Below are 20,558 nucleotides of genomic sequence, written 5' to 3'. Positions count from 1 at the left end.
AGTTTCACATTTAATCTCAAATTAGTTTTTTATCTTACATGCACAACTAATACACTACCAAGTTATGGACTTCATTATCATATATATAAAGCAAAACAAGTTATGCATTTCCTTATCCATCCACTACTAATATCAATAAGCTTAAAAGTCTTGAGAGGCAGGGAGAATTCAGTCTCTAACTCTTCAACGACTGATCAATGAATTTCATTACTTTCAAGCCAAATCCACATCAAGGAAGTTCTGGCACGTTTTCTTTAATCCTGCAGATTCAACATAAAATAATTAACACCAATTCTTCATATCCTCAGTTATTTACATCTATGTTACAGAAGCTTGGGAAAACTCAAGAGTCTTACATGCTCAAAAATGTTCTTCAATGAGATATCAAAAGTCCCAACTAAATGGACTTGTTTGCCATTCATTGCTATTATCCATGCAGGAATGTTCAGGTTGATAATCCACCTACATACAAACATATTGATAATCAGATTGATAATTATACTCCAGCAAAAACTTATACGAGTATAGATTCACGTATTGATAATCCACTCACATACACACTTCAGAAACAAAAAAGAAACAATCTTGTTTTCATTCAAACAAAGTTTCACATTTAATCTCAAATTAGTTTTTTATCTTACATGCACAACTAATACACTACCAAGTTATGGACTTCATTATCATATATATAAAGCAAAACAAGTTATGCATTTCCTTATCCATCCACTACTAATATCAATATCAATATCAATATCAAGTATATTTGAAAATTTTAATTTCACTTCAGGCAGAGATCATTTTAATATTCAGAAAAGGTCACCTGGTATATTTATTTGGGAGCATCAGATTTAGACATATGAGTAGTCAAATAACATACCTAACAATAATTCTTTTCAAGCTCTGTTATATTATGGCTGGCAGAGAGTTACGCAACCCTACAGTCCACTGCGATAAGGTTGAATTTTATGAAGCTATAAGTAAAATTCAGTACTCTACAATATATTTATGTATGCAACAATATTGAGCTTCTATAAACAATGAATTCCTAGCTCAGGCTATCTAGAGAAAGAGCTTGTTCTTACATAAGTAGACTTGCTTGCCACAATCCCTGCAAGAAAATGCCAAGATTCAGTAATATGGCAACAAAATCATTGCACAAAAAAGGGGTTTTTGCTGCAGAAGACTCACTCAAATTTATGAAAGCAGAACTCCCCTACCAAAAAAGTCCAAGTTTAATTGAAAAGTGTCATCTTTACATTGTGGCTTGGCAGTAAGTAGAATTCTTTTGTTTTGCTTCATCGTCTTAGCAGCCTTGGCAAGAGCACAGCAGTAAAGGCCTTCTCAACCGTGAATTCATTGCCATCTGCTTGCTTCAGATACAACTGTTCCATCTTTCAACTTATCAGAAACTCTCAATCCTAATCAAATAATAAAATTAATAATTAAATTTGCAAGAAGAATAGGTGTTGAATAAACATTTTCCAGAATCAAAACACTATACACAAACAAGTACAGAAGCATTCTATTTGTGAGAAACATTTGTAAGCCCCACAATACATCATTTGATCCCCTGAATCTGTCACTTAGTTTATCAGTGTACAACAACAAAATATTTATATGCAAATACATTCATATTCAATACACTCCAGATATAATGACTACTGAACTTATCATCTTCCAGAGTTGTTTCGTTATTTCAACCTGTTGATGATCATTGTCTCAGACTCTAAGTTATAAAAAAAATAATAAACTTCTAATCTATCTTTCTACCATCTTAATGTTATGCATAGAATAGGGTTGAGACATACAAAAACTATTCACTCACTTTGCCATTCAACCAGTGCCACTCCAATTTCCATCTTAGAAAGAGCTTATAATGCTGTAGAGAGGAATGTCAATAACTAAATCATCCTTATGAAACACCAACAAGATGAGGCTAAAGAACAAGAGCTTATAATTTTGTGTGCATGAATATATTGTAACATACCTTATGGAATCAATGCCCGAAGCGCAGAGCAAGAGCAAGAGCAAGTGCAGAAAGTATAAGTAGCTAAAAACATGGATATCCTCAAACACTACGATGTACAGTAGATTAAATCATAGTAACAGTAAATGTAGAAATTCATCTCGGTTAAAAACAATATATATATATATATATATATATATATATAGGGGTGCACTAGGGTGCCACCATAGATATGATAACACCATACCACCAATATAGTCCGTTAGATCTCGTTTATGGACGCCTAGGATTAAGTTTCGTGAAAAAACACGGGTTTGCGAGTATCTTGTATTAAATATTGCGAGTCTCTTGTATTAGATATTGCGATCGTGATACTTTGCAATATTCTTTGTGGTAAGGCGCAATATTTAATGAACAACTTTCTTGCAATCTGGTAACGTAAAATTAGAAATTTCCTATTTTACCCCTCCGTGTTTTTACACGTGGCAGCATGACAAGCACACGATTTTCAGATCCAATGGCCTAAAATGGTGGTATGGTGTTACAATAAAGAGGGTTGTCATCTTAATACATCCCTATATATATATATAGGGTTGCGTTAGTGTGCTAACTAATTTACAGTAATAACTAATAACTTTCAATATTGTGTATTAAAATTATCAACACTAAGACATAATTATATCAATACAACATGTAAATTTAAAATGTCAACACAAAGACATAAGTTTATCAGCACAAGAAGATTGATAAATTTATGTCTTTGTGTTGATGTTTTTAACATACAAAATTGATATTAGTTATTAGTTATTACCATAACTTAGTTAGTATTTGATCACACACCTATATATATATATATATATATATATATACTAGACCGATTCAAGAGCACGGAGATTCATAAATACCTGAAGAAGAAATTGCAGAGAAAGAAAGAGACTCGAGCCTGATTTGCCGAATTGAATCTGATTATTATCATCAAACGAAATCAATTACAAGCACGGAACAACAGAAGAATTTTATCATCAAACAAAATCAATTATAAGCACGGAACTCATGTTTTTCCGATTTGGACCTGATTCATCTCACTACAGTTACAATTACGAAGCGAATCAATCATTTTAACAACTATACTAATAAAAACAACAAAAAAAGACCTCAGCATACCAATCCAATTCGAATCGGAGAGAAATTCCACCTCTTTCTCCATGAGCTTAGTGAAGAAGCATTCGACCTGAGTGGCGGAGATGTTTGTACGATAGTGTGCGTACAGAGCGTGAATGGATCGATTGGATAGTGACAGGAAACGTCAACCGTTGCCTACGGTGGAGGAATTGTGGCGGAGCCCGGCGGAGAGGCGGCGATGGGTGAAAAGGGGAAAGGGAGAACGATGGAGATGGGGAAATTTAATTCTTTATGCCATTTCTACTTACTTTTGTTATTTTATTGTTTTATTCCTAATGACTTTTTGTTAATTACAAAATCTGGGACGCAAAATGTTAATGTCTCTAAATTAATCTAATTAAGGACACTTTATTGGATGCGTCCTAAATTTTGATAATTTATAAAATTTTCCAATGCAACGTCTCTAATTCTGCGTCCCTACGAGATAACTTTGTTGTAGTTTTTACTAGCTGGTTCCAAACCGGAATCGAAGGGTTCCGATTCTAGGATTTATGAAAAATTGAAACTGGTTAACCGTTCAATCGGTCTGATTAGAACTCCGAAACCGATTGAATAAGCAGGTCTAGGCTAGGTTAAATATTCCACGACGTTCTAATTGCTTATTTTTTCCTTTGTCGTATAAGGGTGTCTCATTAACATTGGCATTGCTCTTGTGAAAATAGAAATACTAGGATAACTCATCACATAGTTTTGCTAAACAGGATATAAAAAAGGCAACTTCCCCTTCTAATTATTTGATTTGCATCATAAATTTATAAAAATAGTGATGGCAGCCCACCGACAAGGAAGTTAAAATTTTTAAATAATTATAGTCGAAGTTAAATTGGTCCTCAACCACATCAACTTTTCATGAACTATATTAACAAATAATGAAATAACTGTTTATAAAATATACTCCTAAGTCTTAATCCATAATTTTGAATATCTTGGGGTATATTATATATACAATACCAAATGAAGATGATGTTTTTTGGGCACATAAACATTTTGGGTCGAGCCTCTCGGATGATGTAGAAAATTTAAAAATGGTACTCTTATTGTACTAATAAAAAAGTGAGGCTTAATTATATAGACCAGACGTGAGAGTTTATCTTAAAAGACTAGTCTATTAGGAGAGAGAACTCATTCAGCCTATATACTCCACACCAGTTGTTCTCACAATCGATGTGGTGGGAATTGAGTTTGTAACATTCGACCCTCCTTTAAAGGCCAACGTCCTTATTGGTCACAGTTGGTTCTTTGCCAGGCCACCACTCCGAGTCGGCCCCAAACGTAATCGTTGGTCACGACGAGTTTGTTCTCCGGCCACCACTCCGAGCCGTTTGGGCTTCATGAAAGCACCAATTGATACAGGCCCAACATGAGAGCTCATCCCAAAAAATTAGTCTGTTAGGAGAGAGAGTCCATTTAGCCTATATACCCCATACCACTTGTTCTCTCATCTAATGTGGAAATTGAGTCCGTAACGCTTGATTAGGATTCAAATTTTATTACTCTCTCCTCTCATTTTCATATATACTATACCCATACGGTAAGGATTCAAATTCTATTTCTCTCTCCTCTCATATACGTGCATGTAAATATATTTCTAGATATTAGTCCACAATCTCACTGAGGAAAGTGACAACAATATTTGGCATGTGAAGAAACATCGAAAAAATTAATACATGCAAGTTTTGTTCCCCAGAAAAGGCACAACATACACGCAGCATTAATATTACAAAAGCAAATATTGAAAATGAAGATAGGAGATAGGTGTTGTATATGTCCCAAAAGCAAACACATAAAGTGAAAATAAATCAAAGCCATGGAGAATTATATATGGGAGTACTGGCAATAGATTTAACTTGAAGATACTTGTGAAGGCCGTTGATCCCCAAATCCTTCCCAAATCCACTCATTTTATAACCCCCAGCTGGTGCATCGTTGTCAAAGCCAAAATAACAATTGATCCATACTGAACCAGCTCTGATCGACCTTGAAACCGTGTTTGCAGTGTTAATGTTGTTGGTCATAATCCCTGCTGCCAATCCGTACTTTGTGTTGTTCGCCCTCTTTATAACCTCTTCCATACTCCTACCGTTTGGTAGACAAGATAGATAAGACAAAACATGTAAACAACATACATTCTAGGACATTTTAAGGTCACGATACACTTACTCAAATTTCATGATTGACATAACAGGTCCAAAAATCTCGTCCTTGGCAATTGTCATATCATCCTACCACCCCACACAAAACAAAAACAATGTTGTCTTTTGGAAGGTAGAAACATTCACAATTCAATATATACCTATGGCCAAGCTGTATATAGCTAAACTTGAGTTTTTTTATAAGTGACGTTCAATTCATTAGATATGATAATAGGATAAAGGTGAGATAGATAATCATGAGATATAATATAATATGTGCATTGTAAAACGAGCTAAAATACATTATAGTGGGTCGAGCTTTTGAGAAAATAAACTGAACAAGAGTTAAGATTAAACATGACATGTAGTCACAAGTAAATATGACAACCGAGCTGCATCATACCTTGACATCAGTGAATATAGTGGGCTCGATGTAGTAGCCCTTCCTATCCAAAGGCTTTCCACCAGTCAACAATGTGGCTCCTTCCTTCTTGCCAAGCTCAATATACCACAGAACTCTTTCATATTGTTTCTTAGTAACCTGTTTATAAAAAAAATCATGTACTAACTTATATTCAAATCAATATATATGTACTAGAAGTAGAAGTTGCAAACCATACTTGCGGGCCTTGATTAACATGTGGATCAAAAGGGTCACCAACAACCCATGCTTTCAACTCTTCCAACAATCTTTCTACAAATTTATCATATATCCCTTCTTGGACGAATACACGAGTCCCAGCCACACATATTTGGCCCTGAAATTATTTTCGTGAGCACAAATTAAATAATGAAGACAAATCAAAGAAGAGATTGTTAGTATACCTGGTTAAAGAGACAAGCATTGAGAGCAAGAGGAGCAATTTTATCAACATCCACATCATCGAACACGATGAAGGGAGACTTGCCTCCCAATTCTAGGCAAACTTGCTTTAAGTTGCTTGTTGCTGCTGCCTCCATTATCCGGTGTCCCGTCACTGTCGACCCCGTGAAGCTCACCATGTCAATGTCCATATGTGAGCTGATTGCAGCACCAACTGTAGGTCCATAGCCCGTCACGACATTGATCACCCCATCGGGCACACCGGCCTAATCAACAGATGGTTAATGCTAAAAATCTTTTTAATTTTGTCCCTCGTCTATTTGATAATGATTCTGTCTCATCTATATTAGTATTAATATTTCCCCTTTAATGAACCCTTTTGAAGGGGATGAGTGACTCATTTCTAATAATATTTGTCAGAATAAATTTTCGACATGACAGATGGGCATGCATGCCTACCAGTTTGGCCAAATGAGCATAAAAGAGGGCAGAAAGGGGAGTTTGTTCGGCCGGCTTGACAACCATGGTGCAACCCGCAGCCAGAGCCGGTGCGACCTTCATGCAGAACATCTGAGTCGGAAAATTCCATGGGATTATGTGTCCTACCACACCCACAGGCTCAAGCAGTGTATAGCCGTGCAACTCTCTCGACATTTTCAAAGTTTCACCATGGATTTTGTCGGCTGCGCCAGCATAGTAGCGGAACACTTGGGCTCCATCGTTGACAAACATCATCTTCCCCAGACTATACAAGTTACCAGCATCCATTGTCTCTATAGCGGCTAGTTCTTCTATATTTTCTTTGATTAGGTCAGCTAATTTTAGCATTATTTTCCCCCTTTCCTGCACACCACATGGCACATCACTGATTCAATGCACAATTGATAAAATAAACACAATGTGGTTGGAGTATAGTTAGTACTAGAAAATGCAGTCTATTTCAAATTTGGTTAATTTTAAGACACCGACAAAAATAACAAAAATAGTCTATTTCTATAGATATTTACGGATCGAAATAGTGCTTACAGATCCGGGGAGTCTCGGCCATGGGCCATGATCAAACGCCTCACGGGCAGCCTTGACCGCTGAATCAACATCAGCCCTATCCCCTTCAGCAACCTTAGCAATTACTTCTTCACTTCTTGGATCAATTGTCTCAAATGTTTTCCCTATTTTTGTTTACAACAATCCATGCATAATTTATCATACAGAATAATTAAAATAAATCAGAATACCAAAATTGTTTTCATTGTTGGTTTGTGGTACGGTTCTTTTGGATGTATTATACTTCATCCGTCTCACAATAAGTGTCATATTTCATTTTTACCATAAATGGTAAATAGATCTCATATTCACATTTAATTATAAAAGCAATATAAAAAAGAGGACATCATATTCGACCAACTTTTCCAGCCCACTATTCTGTACATTTCTTAAAAATCATGCCCACACCAAATGTGGCTCCTATTGTGGGAATGAGGGAGTATTATTATAGTGCTTCATCTGTCCCCAAAAATAGACAACATTTGAAACGACATAGGTTTTTATGCATAATTGGTAAATATAAAGTTAGAAAGAAAATGTAATTGGAGTATTATTAGTGGAAAATGAGACCTGCCTCATTGAAAGAAAAGATTTCCTTAAATAGAATTGGTCTATTTTTATGTGGCATTCTAAAATGGCAAATATTGTCTATTTTTAAAGAAATAGAAGTAGTATATCATACTCATCTATATATAGGAGTATGGATTTTAAGTGTGACAATGGAGAAAATATTCACTAGTCCTTCCATACTAAATGACACTTTGAGTTGGTATGTTCAACTAATAATTCTTTGACAAATAGAAAAATCCACATTCAATTACACCACTACTATTTACGGTAAATTGCTTAATAGGTATTTATGTATGGTTAATTGGGACTGCTAAAGTGAGACATCCAAAAATAGTAAATCTGGACTCCTAAATGAGACAGAGGGAGTATTATTGAATAATTAGATTCGTACATGTACATATGTTTGTCATCGTCTTCCTATTAGAAATGAGTTACTCGCCCCATAAAAGGCCTCATAAGGCGGGGGTGGGGGGGGGGTTATCCACGCTTATATAGATTAGATTGGATCATCACCAACACTTATATAGATTAGATTGGATCATCACCAAGCCGATGTGGGACAAGATATTAGAATTTTAACACGCCCCCTCACGTGTGGGCCGGAATTACACATCGGACTTCCATCACGTGGGTAGACAAGAGAAGAAATAAAGAAATAAATCCATCATCGGCTTGGGCCCGCTCTGATACCATATTAGAAATGAGCCACTCACCCCTTAAAAGGCCTCATAAGGGGGAGGGTTATCCACACCATAATTTTCATGTGTGGTGATCAAGCTTTTGGTATTTTTATTTTGACTTATTGCTGGACTATAATAATTCCACACCATACCGTATAACTATGTGATTAGTAAAAGCAATAGCAGTATCTAATCCATGTGCAACATATATAATCAATAAATTTGGGTGTTGAATTAATGAGGGAATGCTTTGAATGATAAGGAATAAAAGGTAGTAGTTAAGTAGATATACAAACCTGATATAGAATCAACGAACTCTCCATTGATGAAGAGCTTTGTGAACTTCACTTGAGGAATCATGATCGTCGTTTTCTCCACATCCCCATTTCTTTCCCCACCCATCTCTCTCTCTCTCTCTCTGTGTGTGTGAGTGTTCAGTATTCCTCCGCTTTTTAATTCCAATATATAGCGAAGAGCTGAAGACATTGTGGTAATTTAATTTCTTTCTCGTGTATCACGCAGACAACAACAATCATTATTTTCTTTTTCTTTTTTTTCCGCCAAATATTCATTTTATTTTAATAGGATACTATACTTAATCTCATCGGGTATTTAATGGATGCATTTAACTACTTGCTACTCTTTTCATTTTGCAATGGATGTCCATTCTACGATTGATCTCATACTTTCATTTAAAAAGATGTTGTAATATTTATTTTTTGCAAGAAATTTTTCTCTTAGATTATTAAATACTCCATCTATCCATCATTTAAAGAACTATTTTGACTTGGCACAGATTTCAAAAAATTATTTGTCATTGTTAAGAAAAGTAAATAGAGAAAATGAGTGGAATGAGAGATCCATTTTTAGTACTCCCTCGTCTGTGAATAGGAATTTCGTTTTTCCATTTTAGTCCGTACATTAATAGGAGTCACGGTTCATTTATACTACAAATGATAATAGGCCCCACATTCCATTAACTCATTCCACTCATATCTTATTTAAAACTAATAAATACAAGTGAGACTCATATAGTACTAACTTCTTTCCACTTATTTTTTTTCTTAATATTTCTTAAAACTCATGCCAGAAATAAATGAGACTTCTATTCGGAGATGAGTGTAGTATTAGTTTTATAATGGATTGGGAGTATAGAAAATTAGTGAAATGTGGAATCCGCATACCAAAAATAGAATAAAGTAAGAGTTTTATAAATCTTGAATAATTCAAAATGACAAAATAGATCTTAAAATGATGGACAAAGAGGGTATATTATTTTCTCAATCAACTTAACACATAAAATAATATTTTCTAAAAAAATTTGTGTTACTTGCAAAGTGCAATAACTATTATGGGACGAAGAGATTACTACCATTCCACAATTAAATAAGAAGTTAACTAGTTTGTTGAGTTAACGTTGACTCTTATTTTGAAATAAATATCGAGCTATGGGTGGAGTTTTTATTGTGCAAAAAAAGACATTTACTATAGTCTGGAAATTACACATCGAATTTTTTTCTTCTCCAAGTTTTGTGGAATAGAAATTTGTAAGGTGATAGTGGAGCGGGATATTAATGTTTTGGGTAGGGCTGGGGAAAAATACCGAAAAAATGATATATCGCTCGTATCGTATTGAAAAATATCGAAAAATTATCGAATTTTCGATATATCGTAATTTTCGATACGATACGATATCGTATCGTAAGTTTTCGATACGATAACGATATGAATTTCCTTATATCGCGATATATCGTTTTATATCGGAAATACGATATATATCGAAAATTTTCGATATATCGATATTTTCGATATATATCGATATTTTATTTTCGATATATATCGAAATTTTCGATATATATCGATATTTAACGATATATCGAATTTCGGTACGATATATCGAAATATCGATACGATAACGATATGAAATTTTTTTATATCGAAAGTTTCGATATATCGAAATTCGATATATCGAAACTTTCGAAACGATATGAAATTCTTTCATATCGATATTTTCGATACGATACACGATACAATGTTTTCGATACGATATATCGTATCGACCCACCCCTAGTTTTGGGTGTCAATTTCCTCGTTGACCAGTCCAATTGTACAATTTTTCCATTAGTTTTGGGGTTAAAAGTTGACGCCTTAATATGGCATGATCGATAGTCGTTTACTCAATTATAATACTTTCTTCGTCCCACAAGAATATACATTTTTTTATTTTTAGTCTGTCTCACAAAAATATATACTTTCTAATTTTAAAAGTCTTTTCTCTATAATGAAGTAGGACCAATTTTTCACTAATAATACATTAACTATTTTTTTCTCTCTTACTTTACCAATTTTACATTAAAACTCGTGCCGAATCCAAAGTGCATATTCTTTCAAAGGAGGGGGTATCAAACTTCAATTTTGCAAATTGACTCTAGAGGAAAATAATACTCCCTCTTTCCCATAACACTACAAAAAAACGCTAATTACCAAGGGATTTACTGACAACAAAACATCCATCGGTATTTAAACATGGATTACCAAGGGATAAGCCGTTGGTAATTTTACCGACATACTTTCCAACGAGGTTGCGACGGTGTTTGACAGATTATTTTACCAACGGAGAATTCCGTGGGTAAAACTATTATTTTTAAATAATTATTATTTTATATATAAATTACCGAGGGAGTGTTGCGTTGGAAATTACCGAGGGGTACGTGCCATCGGTAATCATAAATTAAATTACCCTGACCAATTTCACTTTTTACTTTACTTTTCAACCTGGCCCTTACTTTTACTGCGCTCACTCTTTCTCTTCTGATGAAATCCGACGCCGACATCTCCTCCAATCTATGAAATCCGACGCCGATTGAGAAGGATTCATGGAGCATCTCCGGTGGAAGAGATCTCTGGCGAAAGATTCGTGGAGGTAAGATATTTTTCAGTTGTTCTTTTTGGACTAAGGTTGATGATCTTTGTTGAAGACGATTTGGGGAAAATTGGAATCGGAACCCTTGTTGATGCATGTCAAAACTTTAAGATATTCATTTGGCTCTAAAATATTGTGATGTTTTCACTTCCATTTCCACTTGGATTTATCAGTTGCAAATGCTGCTATTAATAGATGAGCTAAATAACAAAAAATGTGTTTATATTCTCACGATTTGATCTTCATCAAGGCTTTAAATCTTCACTCTCATAACTGAATCAGCAAGGCAAATTCATCTCTGACTTTTTCTAATCGAATCTCAACCTCATAATCTTATTTTTTTTAATCAAACCAGCAGCCTGACCACTGTCTACATTTGTGTTCCATACATTCTGCATATAAAAATGGCTTCAAACTCTTGGAGCTTGAATGCAACATCTTAATAGGTGAGTTGTGGAAGTTATTGTCTCTGGTAGATTTGATTAAGCAAAATTATGTAAAAGCTGGTAAAATTATTAACTATTACTACTATATTTTAATAGATTAGTAGAGAGCATGTATAATGAATTGAGCTAAAAGGAAACTAAGGTTTGATTATTTTCATCCGCAGATTAGTTTGTCTGATATGGAGTGAGTCAATATTTGTATGCTTGACTTCAGATTGGTTTCAAGTTGGTGTTGTTATTAACTCTGTTTTTCTTCATCTGATTTTTGTAGTTCTTGAATGAGTTTGGCTTGATTTGTTGTTTATCTGTCTGATAACTCGCTGCACTAACAATAAGACGAAGCTAGATGAAGAACTAACAAGAGCATCCTGCAGAATCCGTGTTAGCTTTGAATCACGATAATGTATGTGGTGAGCTTAATGCATTTATCACATTACCAAGTGTCAACAATGACCTGTTGATGTTAATGGATGAACCTCAAATGGTATCTTTCGCCTCTTCACTTCGAGACTTTCACCTAGTTGATGTTTAGTAGAAAATCACTTGTGTTCATTTTGCACCTTGAAAACTTTTGCAATATCAAAATGATGTTGTAAAAGCTACGTAGTTGAATGTGATTCAGTATTGATTTGAAAATGCTTTAAGATCAGAAGCATTTTTAGAGTTTCAGTGCTTTCCTTATCAAAGCTATATTTGAATGTGACCATTCCTTTAATTGAATAGTTCTTGATTTTGGCTTTCGGTATAAAAAATAATTACTCACAGGTTCAGAGATCGATCCAGTTTCACTATTGATTAGTTATCATTCATCTGAGACCTATGTTGAATTCTCTTCTTATTAACATTACATTGCTTCACTTAAATCTCTACTCTGCATGAATGTATAGGTTTTCAACTGTCTACTGTCAAAGTCAGATTAGTAGCATTCAAGATTACGAAGCCAAGTGTTAACAGAGCTAAGTTCTCACTCGGGGTTAGCGTTTCATTGGTTTGCTGCCCTCTGTTAGTTTTTTTTACTCCATATTAGTTATGACTAATTGTGTCTTCATAGTTTTGATGCTCGACGTGTAGCTCAAATTTTGCGTGCTCTTTTTGCTCAGCTTTTATGATTTCCTTTCATCGATGAGTAATATTCTAGATTCAATATACTGTCTTCTCTATGCATGCATTTTGGTATATATATATATATATATGGACATGATAGAGGAATGTGGAGATATGGAGATGAAGGAGAAGATATTTAGGATAAGAGATACAAATAAGCAACTAGTGGAATTTAGTTTGCAATCTTAGATGTGGAAATGGAAAAAATAGTTTTGGTTTATCTACCACTTTAATGTTTCTTCTGATGTTCATTTTCCTCTAATGAGTAGTGAAAGGGCTGAGATTGTAATCTTTTCAGATTGATTAGTCTGGCAACTTACTACCAAAATGTCGGTTTCTGACTCTTGTGGACCTTTGGATTTAGGTTGGCTCTATCCCAGTCAGGAGACATATTTGAGCTCTCAACAAGATTTAATTAGGCTTGAATACATGAAATATGGACAGACTATTGCATTTCTATTTTTCAGATCATGTGCCATTAAACTTTTTCTACTGTTACCAGAAAAGATCTGTATCAACCGTTTACATGTAGGATCAATTGTGGAGCAGATTTGGGGATATCAAAACATATTTCCGTTTGGAAGTTAACTGGGTGAATTAACTTTGCAGGAGTAGTAGGAGCTGAAGAATCGAAGTTAAGTGCTGAGTAACACATGTGAGAAACAATGTAACCTTTGCTTTATGGTATTTTTGGATTCTATTAGCTCCTAACACGTTTTTGAATATATTATTTATGCGGCTGAGTTTTTATTAGTATTTGTTTCATAGGTTGCAATACTGTTACTATTTGATTAAACTTTGTTTTCTGGCAGAAAAATGACTACATTCAGTGAGTGAGCCATCATTTCTATTGAGAGTTCCATTCATAGAAATGTGTCTCTCATTGTATCTGAAATTTGTTTGTATTGGCAGAGACTCAAGAACTTAATATGAGACTTGTTTGTTTGACTATAAAATATTTCGAGGGAGCTTAACTTCCACATATATGTTGATTTGCAGCTTTGAATACGAGATGAATTGCGCCAAGAATTGTGGCGTGAAATGCATCAAAAACTACACGAGCAAAAAAGGGAGATGGAAGAAATGATGAAGTAGTTTATGACGTCCAAGCAACCCCAACAATCAAGTCACACTCGTATTTATGATGATGAGTTGATATATCTCATGAACTCACTTGGAAACTCATACACTTCATGTTTATTTTACTTAGAATGTTGGTTGTATTTTGACTAATAATTTTGAGGCTTATCAATGATGATTTTCATTTTGTTGGTCATTATTTATTTGTTATTGATTGATTGTATGGTGTAGCTAGAACATGATATTGTATATAGGTTTTGAGAAAAATATAAAATTATGCTGATACGATTCTGAAAATTTACCAACGGAGGAATGCCGTTGGCAAATTTGCAAAAAATTATCTAGAATTACCGACAGAAATGCCGTTGGTAATTATCCAAAACCTAATAGACAATTGCCAACGGATTTGCCGTTGGAAATTTTACCAAGGGATAATATCCCTGGGTAAAAAAATTAGCGTCGTGTCTTTTACTCATGGCTACTATCCCTTGGTAATCCCTTGGTAATACTGTTTTCCAACGAATAATTTGATTTTACCCACGGATTTTGCCATTGGTAATTAGCGCGTTTTTTGTAGTGTAAAAATATGGGCAATGAATATAACACGAGAATTAAGACAAAATTGGTAAAGTAAGAGAGAGAAGGAGAATGATACGGTAAAGTAAGAGAGAGAAGGAGAATGATACGGTAAAGTAAGAGAGAGATGGAAAATGATAGTTAAAGTAGTGATAGTGGATAGTGGGACCTACATTATTAAATCGATATCTTTTCAAAAATGGAATGCACATATTTTTGTGGGCAAACGAAAACGGAAAGTGCACATATTTTTATGGGACGGGGGGAGTATAGAAGTTCTTACTAACACGTTTTTTGGAAATAATGTCAAACTTTTAATATCAAACTTCAATTTTACTAATTCTTTTCAGAGTTTTTGGCATATTATTGGTAGAGATGTTGTCGAATCTTGTGTTCAAATCCTTAATTCTGAATCTTTACCAAGAGATCTTAATAACAGGTTTGTTACGCTGATTCCCAAAAATGGAAGGCCAGAGACCATAGCAGATTTTAGGCCAGTTGCTTTATGTAATATCCTATACAAGATCATTTCGAAGGTGTTGGCTAACAGGCTGAAAAAGATCCTTGACAAAGTGGTTTCAGACTCACAAAACGCTTTCATTACCAATAGGTTGATTACAGATAATGCTCTTATTGCTTTTGAATCAATGCACTGGATGCGTAGGAAATCAAAAGGTGAGACGGGTTGTGCGTCACTTAAGCTTGATATGAGGAAGGCATATGATCGCATTGAATGAAGGTCTTTACAACAGATGCTTTGTCGTATGGGCTTCAATGATCGATTTATTCGGTGGTTAATGATGTGTGTATCATCTGTGAAATATTTCTTGGTGAATAACAACAACAAAATAGGCCCAATCACAGCGAGTTGAGGACTAAGGCAAGGGACCCTTTATCCCCCTATCTTTTCATCCTCTGTGCGGAAGGCTTCTCAACTATACTAAGGAGGGAGGAGAGGTTGGGGCGACTGCACGGGTGTCGCATATCAAGAGGGGCACCTACTGTTTCTCACTTTGCAGATGATAGCTTACATTTCTTCCATGCATATCAACTAGTGGGAAAAGTGGTGAAAGGGTGTATTAAAGAATATGAAGAAGCTTCTGGTCAGTTGATAAATTATACTCCCTTCGTCCCACAAAAGATGTCACACTTGTGGAATGGCACGGGATTTTAGGAGGTTTTGTTTTGTGTGTTAAATGGAGAGAGAAAATATAATTTTTATATTAATGTGAGAGAGAACTTTTTCTAAAAATGAAAGTGTGACATCATTTGTGGAACAAACTAAAAAGGAAAGTGTGACATCTTTTGTGGGACGGAGGGAGTAATAAATCAAAGGCTTTCTTCGGCTCCAATACTTCCACCAATGCTATGACTGAGGTATGCGAGTTACTAGGTGTAAATTTGTCAAATGGACGCGGTATTTGTTTGGGGATGCCTAGGTTTGTTGGGAGAGACAAAAAAGTTGTCATTTGGTTCCTTAAAGAGAAAGAGTGGACAAAGCTGGCAGGGTGGAATAAATCTCTACTGTCTATAGTGGGGAAAGAAGTACTAATTAAAAGTGTGGCGCAGGCTCAACCCACCTACTGGATTAATATGTTCCTAAAATCAGACAACATTTGTGCGCTTACCTTGGTAAAATGCTAAATGTTTACTGGTGGGGAGATACAGAAAATATGAAGAAAATTCATCCGGTGGCTTGGAATAGACTTTGTGTTCCAAAATGTAAAGGATGATGGGTTTCCAAACATTGAAAGAATTTAATATCTTTGTTAGGAAAACAACTATGGAGATTGAATGAGAATCCTGACTCGTTACTTGGACGAATTCTTAAATCTCAATATTTATCTTGACATGGGATTCTTGATATTGGAAAGGTTGGTAATCAAAGTTTATTTAGGAGTGGGTTAGTGGCAACCAAAGATCGTATGAAGGCAGGCTTTAGACAACACAATGGCGATGAAAGAGAGACGCTCATTTATGGGGGATATTGGTGGCAGAGTGTCGATTAACTCCATCCAATCTCGTGTATAAATGATTGATTTCGTGATGCTACGGTGTCAAAGTTGTTCTTTGAGGGGGCACATGTGTGGAATGAAGTGGTTGTGAGAGTTGTGTTTAATGAAGAAGAAGTTGAGCAGCTGCTGAGATGCGCATCCCGCTGGCCCGGAGCTCTAGAGAGGGTGCATTATTTTGGTGTCCGGAGCAGAAAGGATCTTTCTCTGTACGCGTAGCATATAAGTTTTTGTGCGAAGGCATCTTTGAAGTGGAGACAAACTCGATGGTGTGAAGTAGGCTGTGGAAACTAAAAGTGTCACCTAAAGTGAAAACCTTTTTTATGGAAGGCATGCATAAATTTCTTCCCAACGAGGGACCAATTGCGACAATGCCAGATGCAGGTCCCAGAGATTTGCTAGGTACGCAACTTTGAGACGGAAATTGTTATCCATTGCCTATTTCTTCTGGCCTTGCGTGTGATTGTTGGCATAGGTTTAGGGTGCCGTTAATCTCGCCGGGTGAGAGGAGGTTTATTGTATGGTTAGAAAAAATAGTGAGTGGTGAATTAGGGATGGAAGTTGAAGAAGTGGTTGTTTTGCTATGGCATCTATGGTTTAATGAAAACAAAATTATATGGCGGAATGAGAACGTGTCAGCTGCAGGAATTATTGGTGCAGCCTGTAGCTGTCTAACGGCTTGGAGAGAAGCTCAGGTACAAAATGACATTGGTGCGCTAGGTGGGAGACTTCACTTGGAGGGAAAATGGGTGAAGCCGTGGAATGGTGTGCTAAAATTCAATATAGATACCGCTGTGTTCGAGAGCCAAAGAAAAATTGGTTGTCGGGCGGTCGTTCGAGATTTTGAAGGGATAGTGGTAGCGGCGATGTGCGGAAAGGTGGGAAGGGTGGCTGGCCCATCTATGGTCGATCTCCTTAGCTTGAGAGATGTGTTGAGTTGGGTCAAAAGAAAGGGTTGGAAGGAGATGGAGTTTGAAATGGATGTCCAAACGGTAGTACTCGTGGTGACAGGTTTACAGAAGGATGATTCTATCTTTGGGGCAGTAGTAGAAGATTATCGTCAGCTTTTGAAAGAGGCCTCTGGATCCTCTATGAGGTTCGTAAGACGATCAACGAATCAAGTTGTTAACACGCTAGCTCGGGCATCAAGTTCTATAGCTGAGAGCAAGTTTTGTTGAATTGTATTCTAATTTTTATTCGTGATGTAATCATTACTGATTTGTTTGAATAATAAACTTTCTTACAATGTATATCCATTTCTATAGGCCGCTACTCTTTTCTGTGTACATAGTTCTTATTTTGTGTAATTGACTATTATGCATGCAAGCACAAATATATATAGGTACTAGACCCCTTCTCCGAAGAATTGCGCCTATTCACCCAATAACTAATTCTTCATTAACCGACTCCTCAAGTCAAAAGACACGTAAGTTGAAATGGTAAGTTATCAAACTACAAAGTAACTGCTTACTATAGATAACACACGTCACACATGCACAGCCAATTCATGATATATATATATATAGAGAGTTGTGATCAATGTCGAACCCTTCTTAAAAACCGAACTAGAGATTAAATTTGGGCCACTCATTTTTCTTTATCTTATGATTATGATAAATTTAGAATTAATTTAATATTTTATTAAATAAAAACATTTTTAATTTTTTTTTTAATTTATTTTTTTTAAAAAATTTTTAATTTTTTAAAAAAAAAATTAGAATTTTTTTTTATTCGATAAAAACTTGCTGGAGTAAATAATGAACTATATTCACTGCATAATGAACTAAATGAATGTATGTTATGAAGTAATTTTTCGCATTCATTATATATTGAATTTACTTCAACTGAAAGATAATTATGTCATAACACATTATGAAGTAATAAAATAATAAAATGAAGTAATAAACTAATAAAATGAAGTTGTAAACTAATGAAATAAAGTAATAACATAACCGAATGAAGTAATAAACTAACGGAATGAAGTAATAGCATGACTGAATGAAGTAATAAACTAACGGAATGAAGTACTAAACTAATAGAATGAAGTAATAACATGATTGAATGAAGTGATAAACTAAAGGAATGAAGTAATAACCCTAAACCCAACTGAAAGATAATTATGTCATAACACATTATGAAGTAATAAACTAATGGAATGGAGTAATAATATGACTAAATGAAGTAATAAACTAATGGAATGAAGTAATAAACTAACAGAATGAAGTAATAGCATGAATAAATGAAGTAATAAACTAACGGAATGAAGTAATAGCACGACTGAATGAAGTAATAAGCTCATAACAATAACATGACTGAATGAAGTAATAAACTAATGAATGAAGTAATAACCCTAAACCCAACTGAAAGATAATTATGTCATAACACATTATGAAGTAATAATAAACTAATGGAATAAAGTAATAGCATGACTGAATGAAATAATAAACTAACGGAATGAAGTAATAAACTAATAGAATGAAGTAATAGCATGAATAAATGAAGTAATAAACTAACGGAATGAAGTAATAGCACGACTGAATGAAGTAATAAGTTTATAACATACATTCATTTAGTTCATTATGTAGTGAATATAGTTCATTATTTACTCCAGCAAGTTTTTATCGAATAAAAATAAATAAATAAAATTTTAAAAAAAACTAAAAAAAAAATAAAAAAATTTTAAAAAATTAAAAAAATTTTAAAAAAAATCTATAAAAAATAAAAATTAAAAAAACATTTTTATTTAATAAAATATTAAATTAATTGTAAATTAATCATAACCATAAGATTAAGAAAAATGAGTGGCCCTAATTTGGTCTCTAGTTCGGTCTTTACGGGGGAATTTGTGGTTAATAGGACTATATATATATATATATATATATATAGGGATGTATTCATATACTTTTCCCATCTTTTATACTTTTTACTTTCTCAATCTATACCATCCATAATCAAGATCCTAAGGCCGAAATTAGAGCCTCATTTAATCATTTTTAACCATTAAAAAATTGAGAAAATGGCGTTTAGGGAAGTACACATGCACGTCTGTTATGATAACCCCTTGATTCACTCCATCTTAAAATATTGCATGAAATCTGCTCAAATATATCTCTTCTTCACCGTCAAATTTCTCATTATTCTCCATTGAAGACAATTCTTGTTCTAAATAGTCTGACGAAAATTTGATATTTATATTTAGTCGTTGCGTTTTAGGGAGACAATTCTTGTTGATAATTTTATTTAGTCGTAGCGTCCCGTAATTTCTTCTACACTGCAAGAAGGTTGTTCGTCTCCAATGGAAGAAGATTATTCTTCAACAATGGAAGAAGGTAATCTTTCCAGAAAACTGTATGAATATTCTCTCCATGTTTCATTCATTGCAAAGGAGAGACACAATCGTTGTTGCTTGTATGTAGTCTGTAGGGATTTGTGCGACCTTTTCCTAATCGTATCAGTTTTTATTTGGTTCTTGGGCCACAATCGTGTACTAGGAGCAAGAGTTTAGTTTTGGTCTCGGCTAGGGTTTAGAAATCAGGGCGGTCAGGTTGTTATTTTAGTAGATAAGAGTAATGTAGACTTTGTACTGTGTAATTTAAAATTTAAATTATATAATGCACGTTTTATAATTAGTAATGCGTATGTCAGCTGAGACTTGTTTTTTTGTGATTGTATACAGTGGTTGTTGTTCATGTTTGTTCTTCAGAATTGACGCCCGTGGTTGGGCTTTTTTATTGTTGCTACTACCACAACCGTGTACTAGGAGCAAGAGTTTAGTTTTGGTCTCGGCTAGGGTGTTATTTGAGTAGCTAAAATTAATGTAGATTTATTACTGTGTAATTTCAAATTTCAATTATATAATGCACGTTTTATAAGTCGTAATGCGTACGTTAGCTGAGACTTTGTTTTTTGTGATTGTATACAGTGGTTGTTGTTCCTGATTGCTCTTCAGATTTGAAGCCTGTGGTTGGGCAGAAGTTCAAATCATTAGATTTTGGTTTCGCGTTCTATGACGTGTATGCA

At 34.6% G+C, this 20,558-nt stretch overlaps 2 protein-coding genes and 2 long non-coding RNA genes across 14 annotated transcripts; 2 read left to right on the top strand and 2 right to left on the bottom strand.

Moving 5' to 3' along the window:
- Nucleotides 1-140: 140 nt before the first annotated feature.
- Nucleotides 141-3,355, bottom strand: LOC125185408. 6 transcript variants are annotated; one of them, XR_007170126.1, is made up of 9 exons: nucleotides 3,131-3,355; nucleotides 2,872-2,928; nucleotides 1,988-2,075; nucleotides 1,826-1,879; nucleotides 1,189-1,418; nucleotides 1,083-1,108; nucleotides 878-945; nucleotides 357-462; nucleotides 141-260 (listed from the first exon to the last, which is right to left on the bottom strand). It is a non-coding gene; the product is annotated as an uncharacterized LOC125185408 (long non-coding RNA). The 6 variants fall into 6 exon arrangements; XR_007170128.1 differs by having other exon boundaries at nucleotides 1,189-1,382; XR_007170125.1 differs by having other exon boundaries at nucleotides 1,826-2,075.
- Nucleotides 3,356-4,789: 1,434 nt separating this feature from the next.
- Nucleotides 4,790-8,819, bottom strand: LOC125223932 (aldehyde dehydrogenase family 2 member C4-like). Of its 2 annotated transcripts, XM_048127242.1 has the most exons (8): nucleotides 8,694-8,819; nucleotides 7,130-7,272; nucleotides 6,563-6,946; nucleotides 6,106-6,369; nucleotides 5,901-6,038; nucleotides 5,684-5,821; nucleotides 5,309-5,370; nucleotides 4,790-5,224 (listed from the first exon to the last, which is right to left on the bottom strand). In XM_048127242.1, the coding sequence occupies exons 1-8, from the start codon at nucleotides 8,797-8,799 to the stop codon at nucleotides 4,948-4,950; spliced, it is 1,512 nt and encodes a 503-aa protein (XP_047983199.1). In that variant the 5' UTR covers nucleotides 8,800-8,819; the 3' UTR covers nucleotides 4,790-4,947. The 2 variants fall into 2 exon arrangements, with proteins under 2 accessions (XP_047983199.1, XP_047983200.1); XM_048127243.1 differs by lacking the exon at nucleotides 5,309-5,370 and having other exon boundaries at nucleotides 5,022-5,224.
- A 2,364-nt stretch (nucleotides 8,820-11,183) lies between these two features.
- On the top strand, nucleotides 11,184-14,146 carry LOC125219543. 5 transcript variants are annotated; one of them, XR_007176162.1, is made up of 6 exons: nucleotides 11,184-11,320; nucleotides 11,676-11,766; nucleotides 12,038-12,169; nucleotides 12,654-12,739; nucleotides 13,480-13,525; nucleotides 13,870-14,146. It is a non-coding gene; the product is annotated as an uncharacterized LOC125219543 (long non-coding RNA). The 5 variants fall into 5 exon arrangements; XR_007176158.1 differs by lacking the exon at nucleotides 11,676-11,766; XR_007176160.1 differs by lacking the exon at nucleotides 11,676-11,766 and having other exon boundaries at nucleotides 12,038-12,176.
- A 2,946-nt stretch (nucleotides 14,147-17,092) lies between these two features.
- Nucleotides 17,093-17,716, top strand: LOC125220426. The gene has a single exon (XM_048122595.1). It carries the CDS (start codon nucleotides 17,093-17,095, stop codon nucleotides 17,714-17,716), a length of 624 nt encoding a protein of 207 aa, XP_047978552.1.
- The last annotated feature ends 2,842 nt before the right edge of the window (nucleotides 17,717-20,558 follow it).

The sequence above is a fragment of the Salvia hispanica genome, chromosome 4 (genome assembly GCF_023119035.1).
Source record: "Salvia hispanica cultivar TCC Black 2014 chromosome 4, UniMelb_Shisp_WGS_1.0, whole genome shotgun sequence".
Lineage (NCBI taxonomy): Eukaryota > Viridiplantae > Streptophyta > Magnoliopsida > Lamiales > Lamiaceae > Salvia > Salvia hispanica.
The sequence above is the reverse complement of the archived record's forward strand: the minus strand, read 5'-3'. Positions and strand labels throughout refer to the sequence as shown.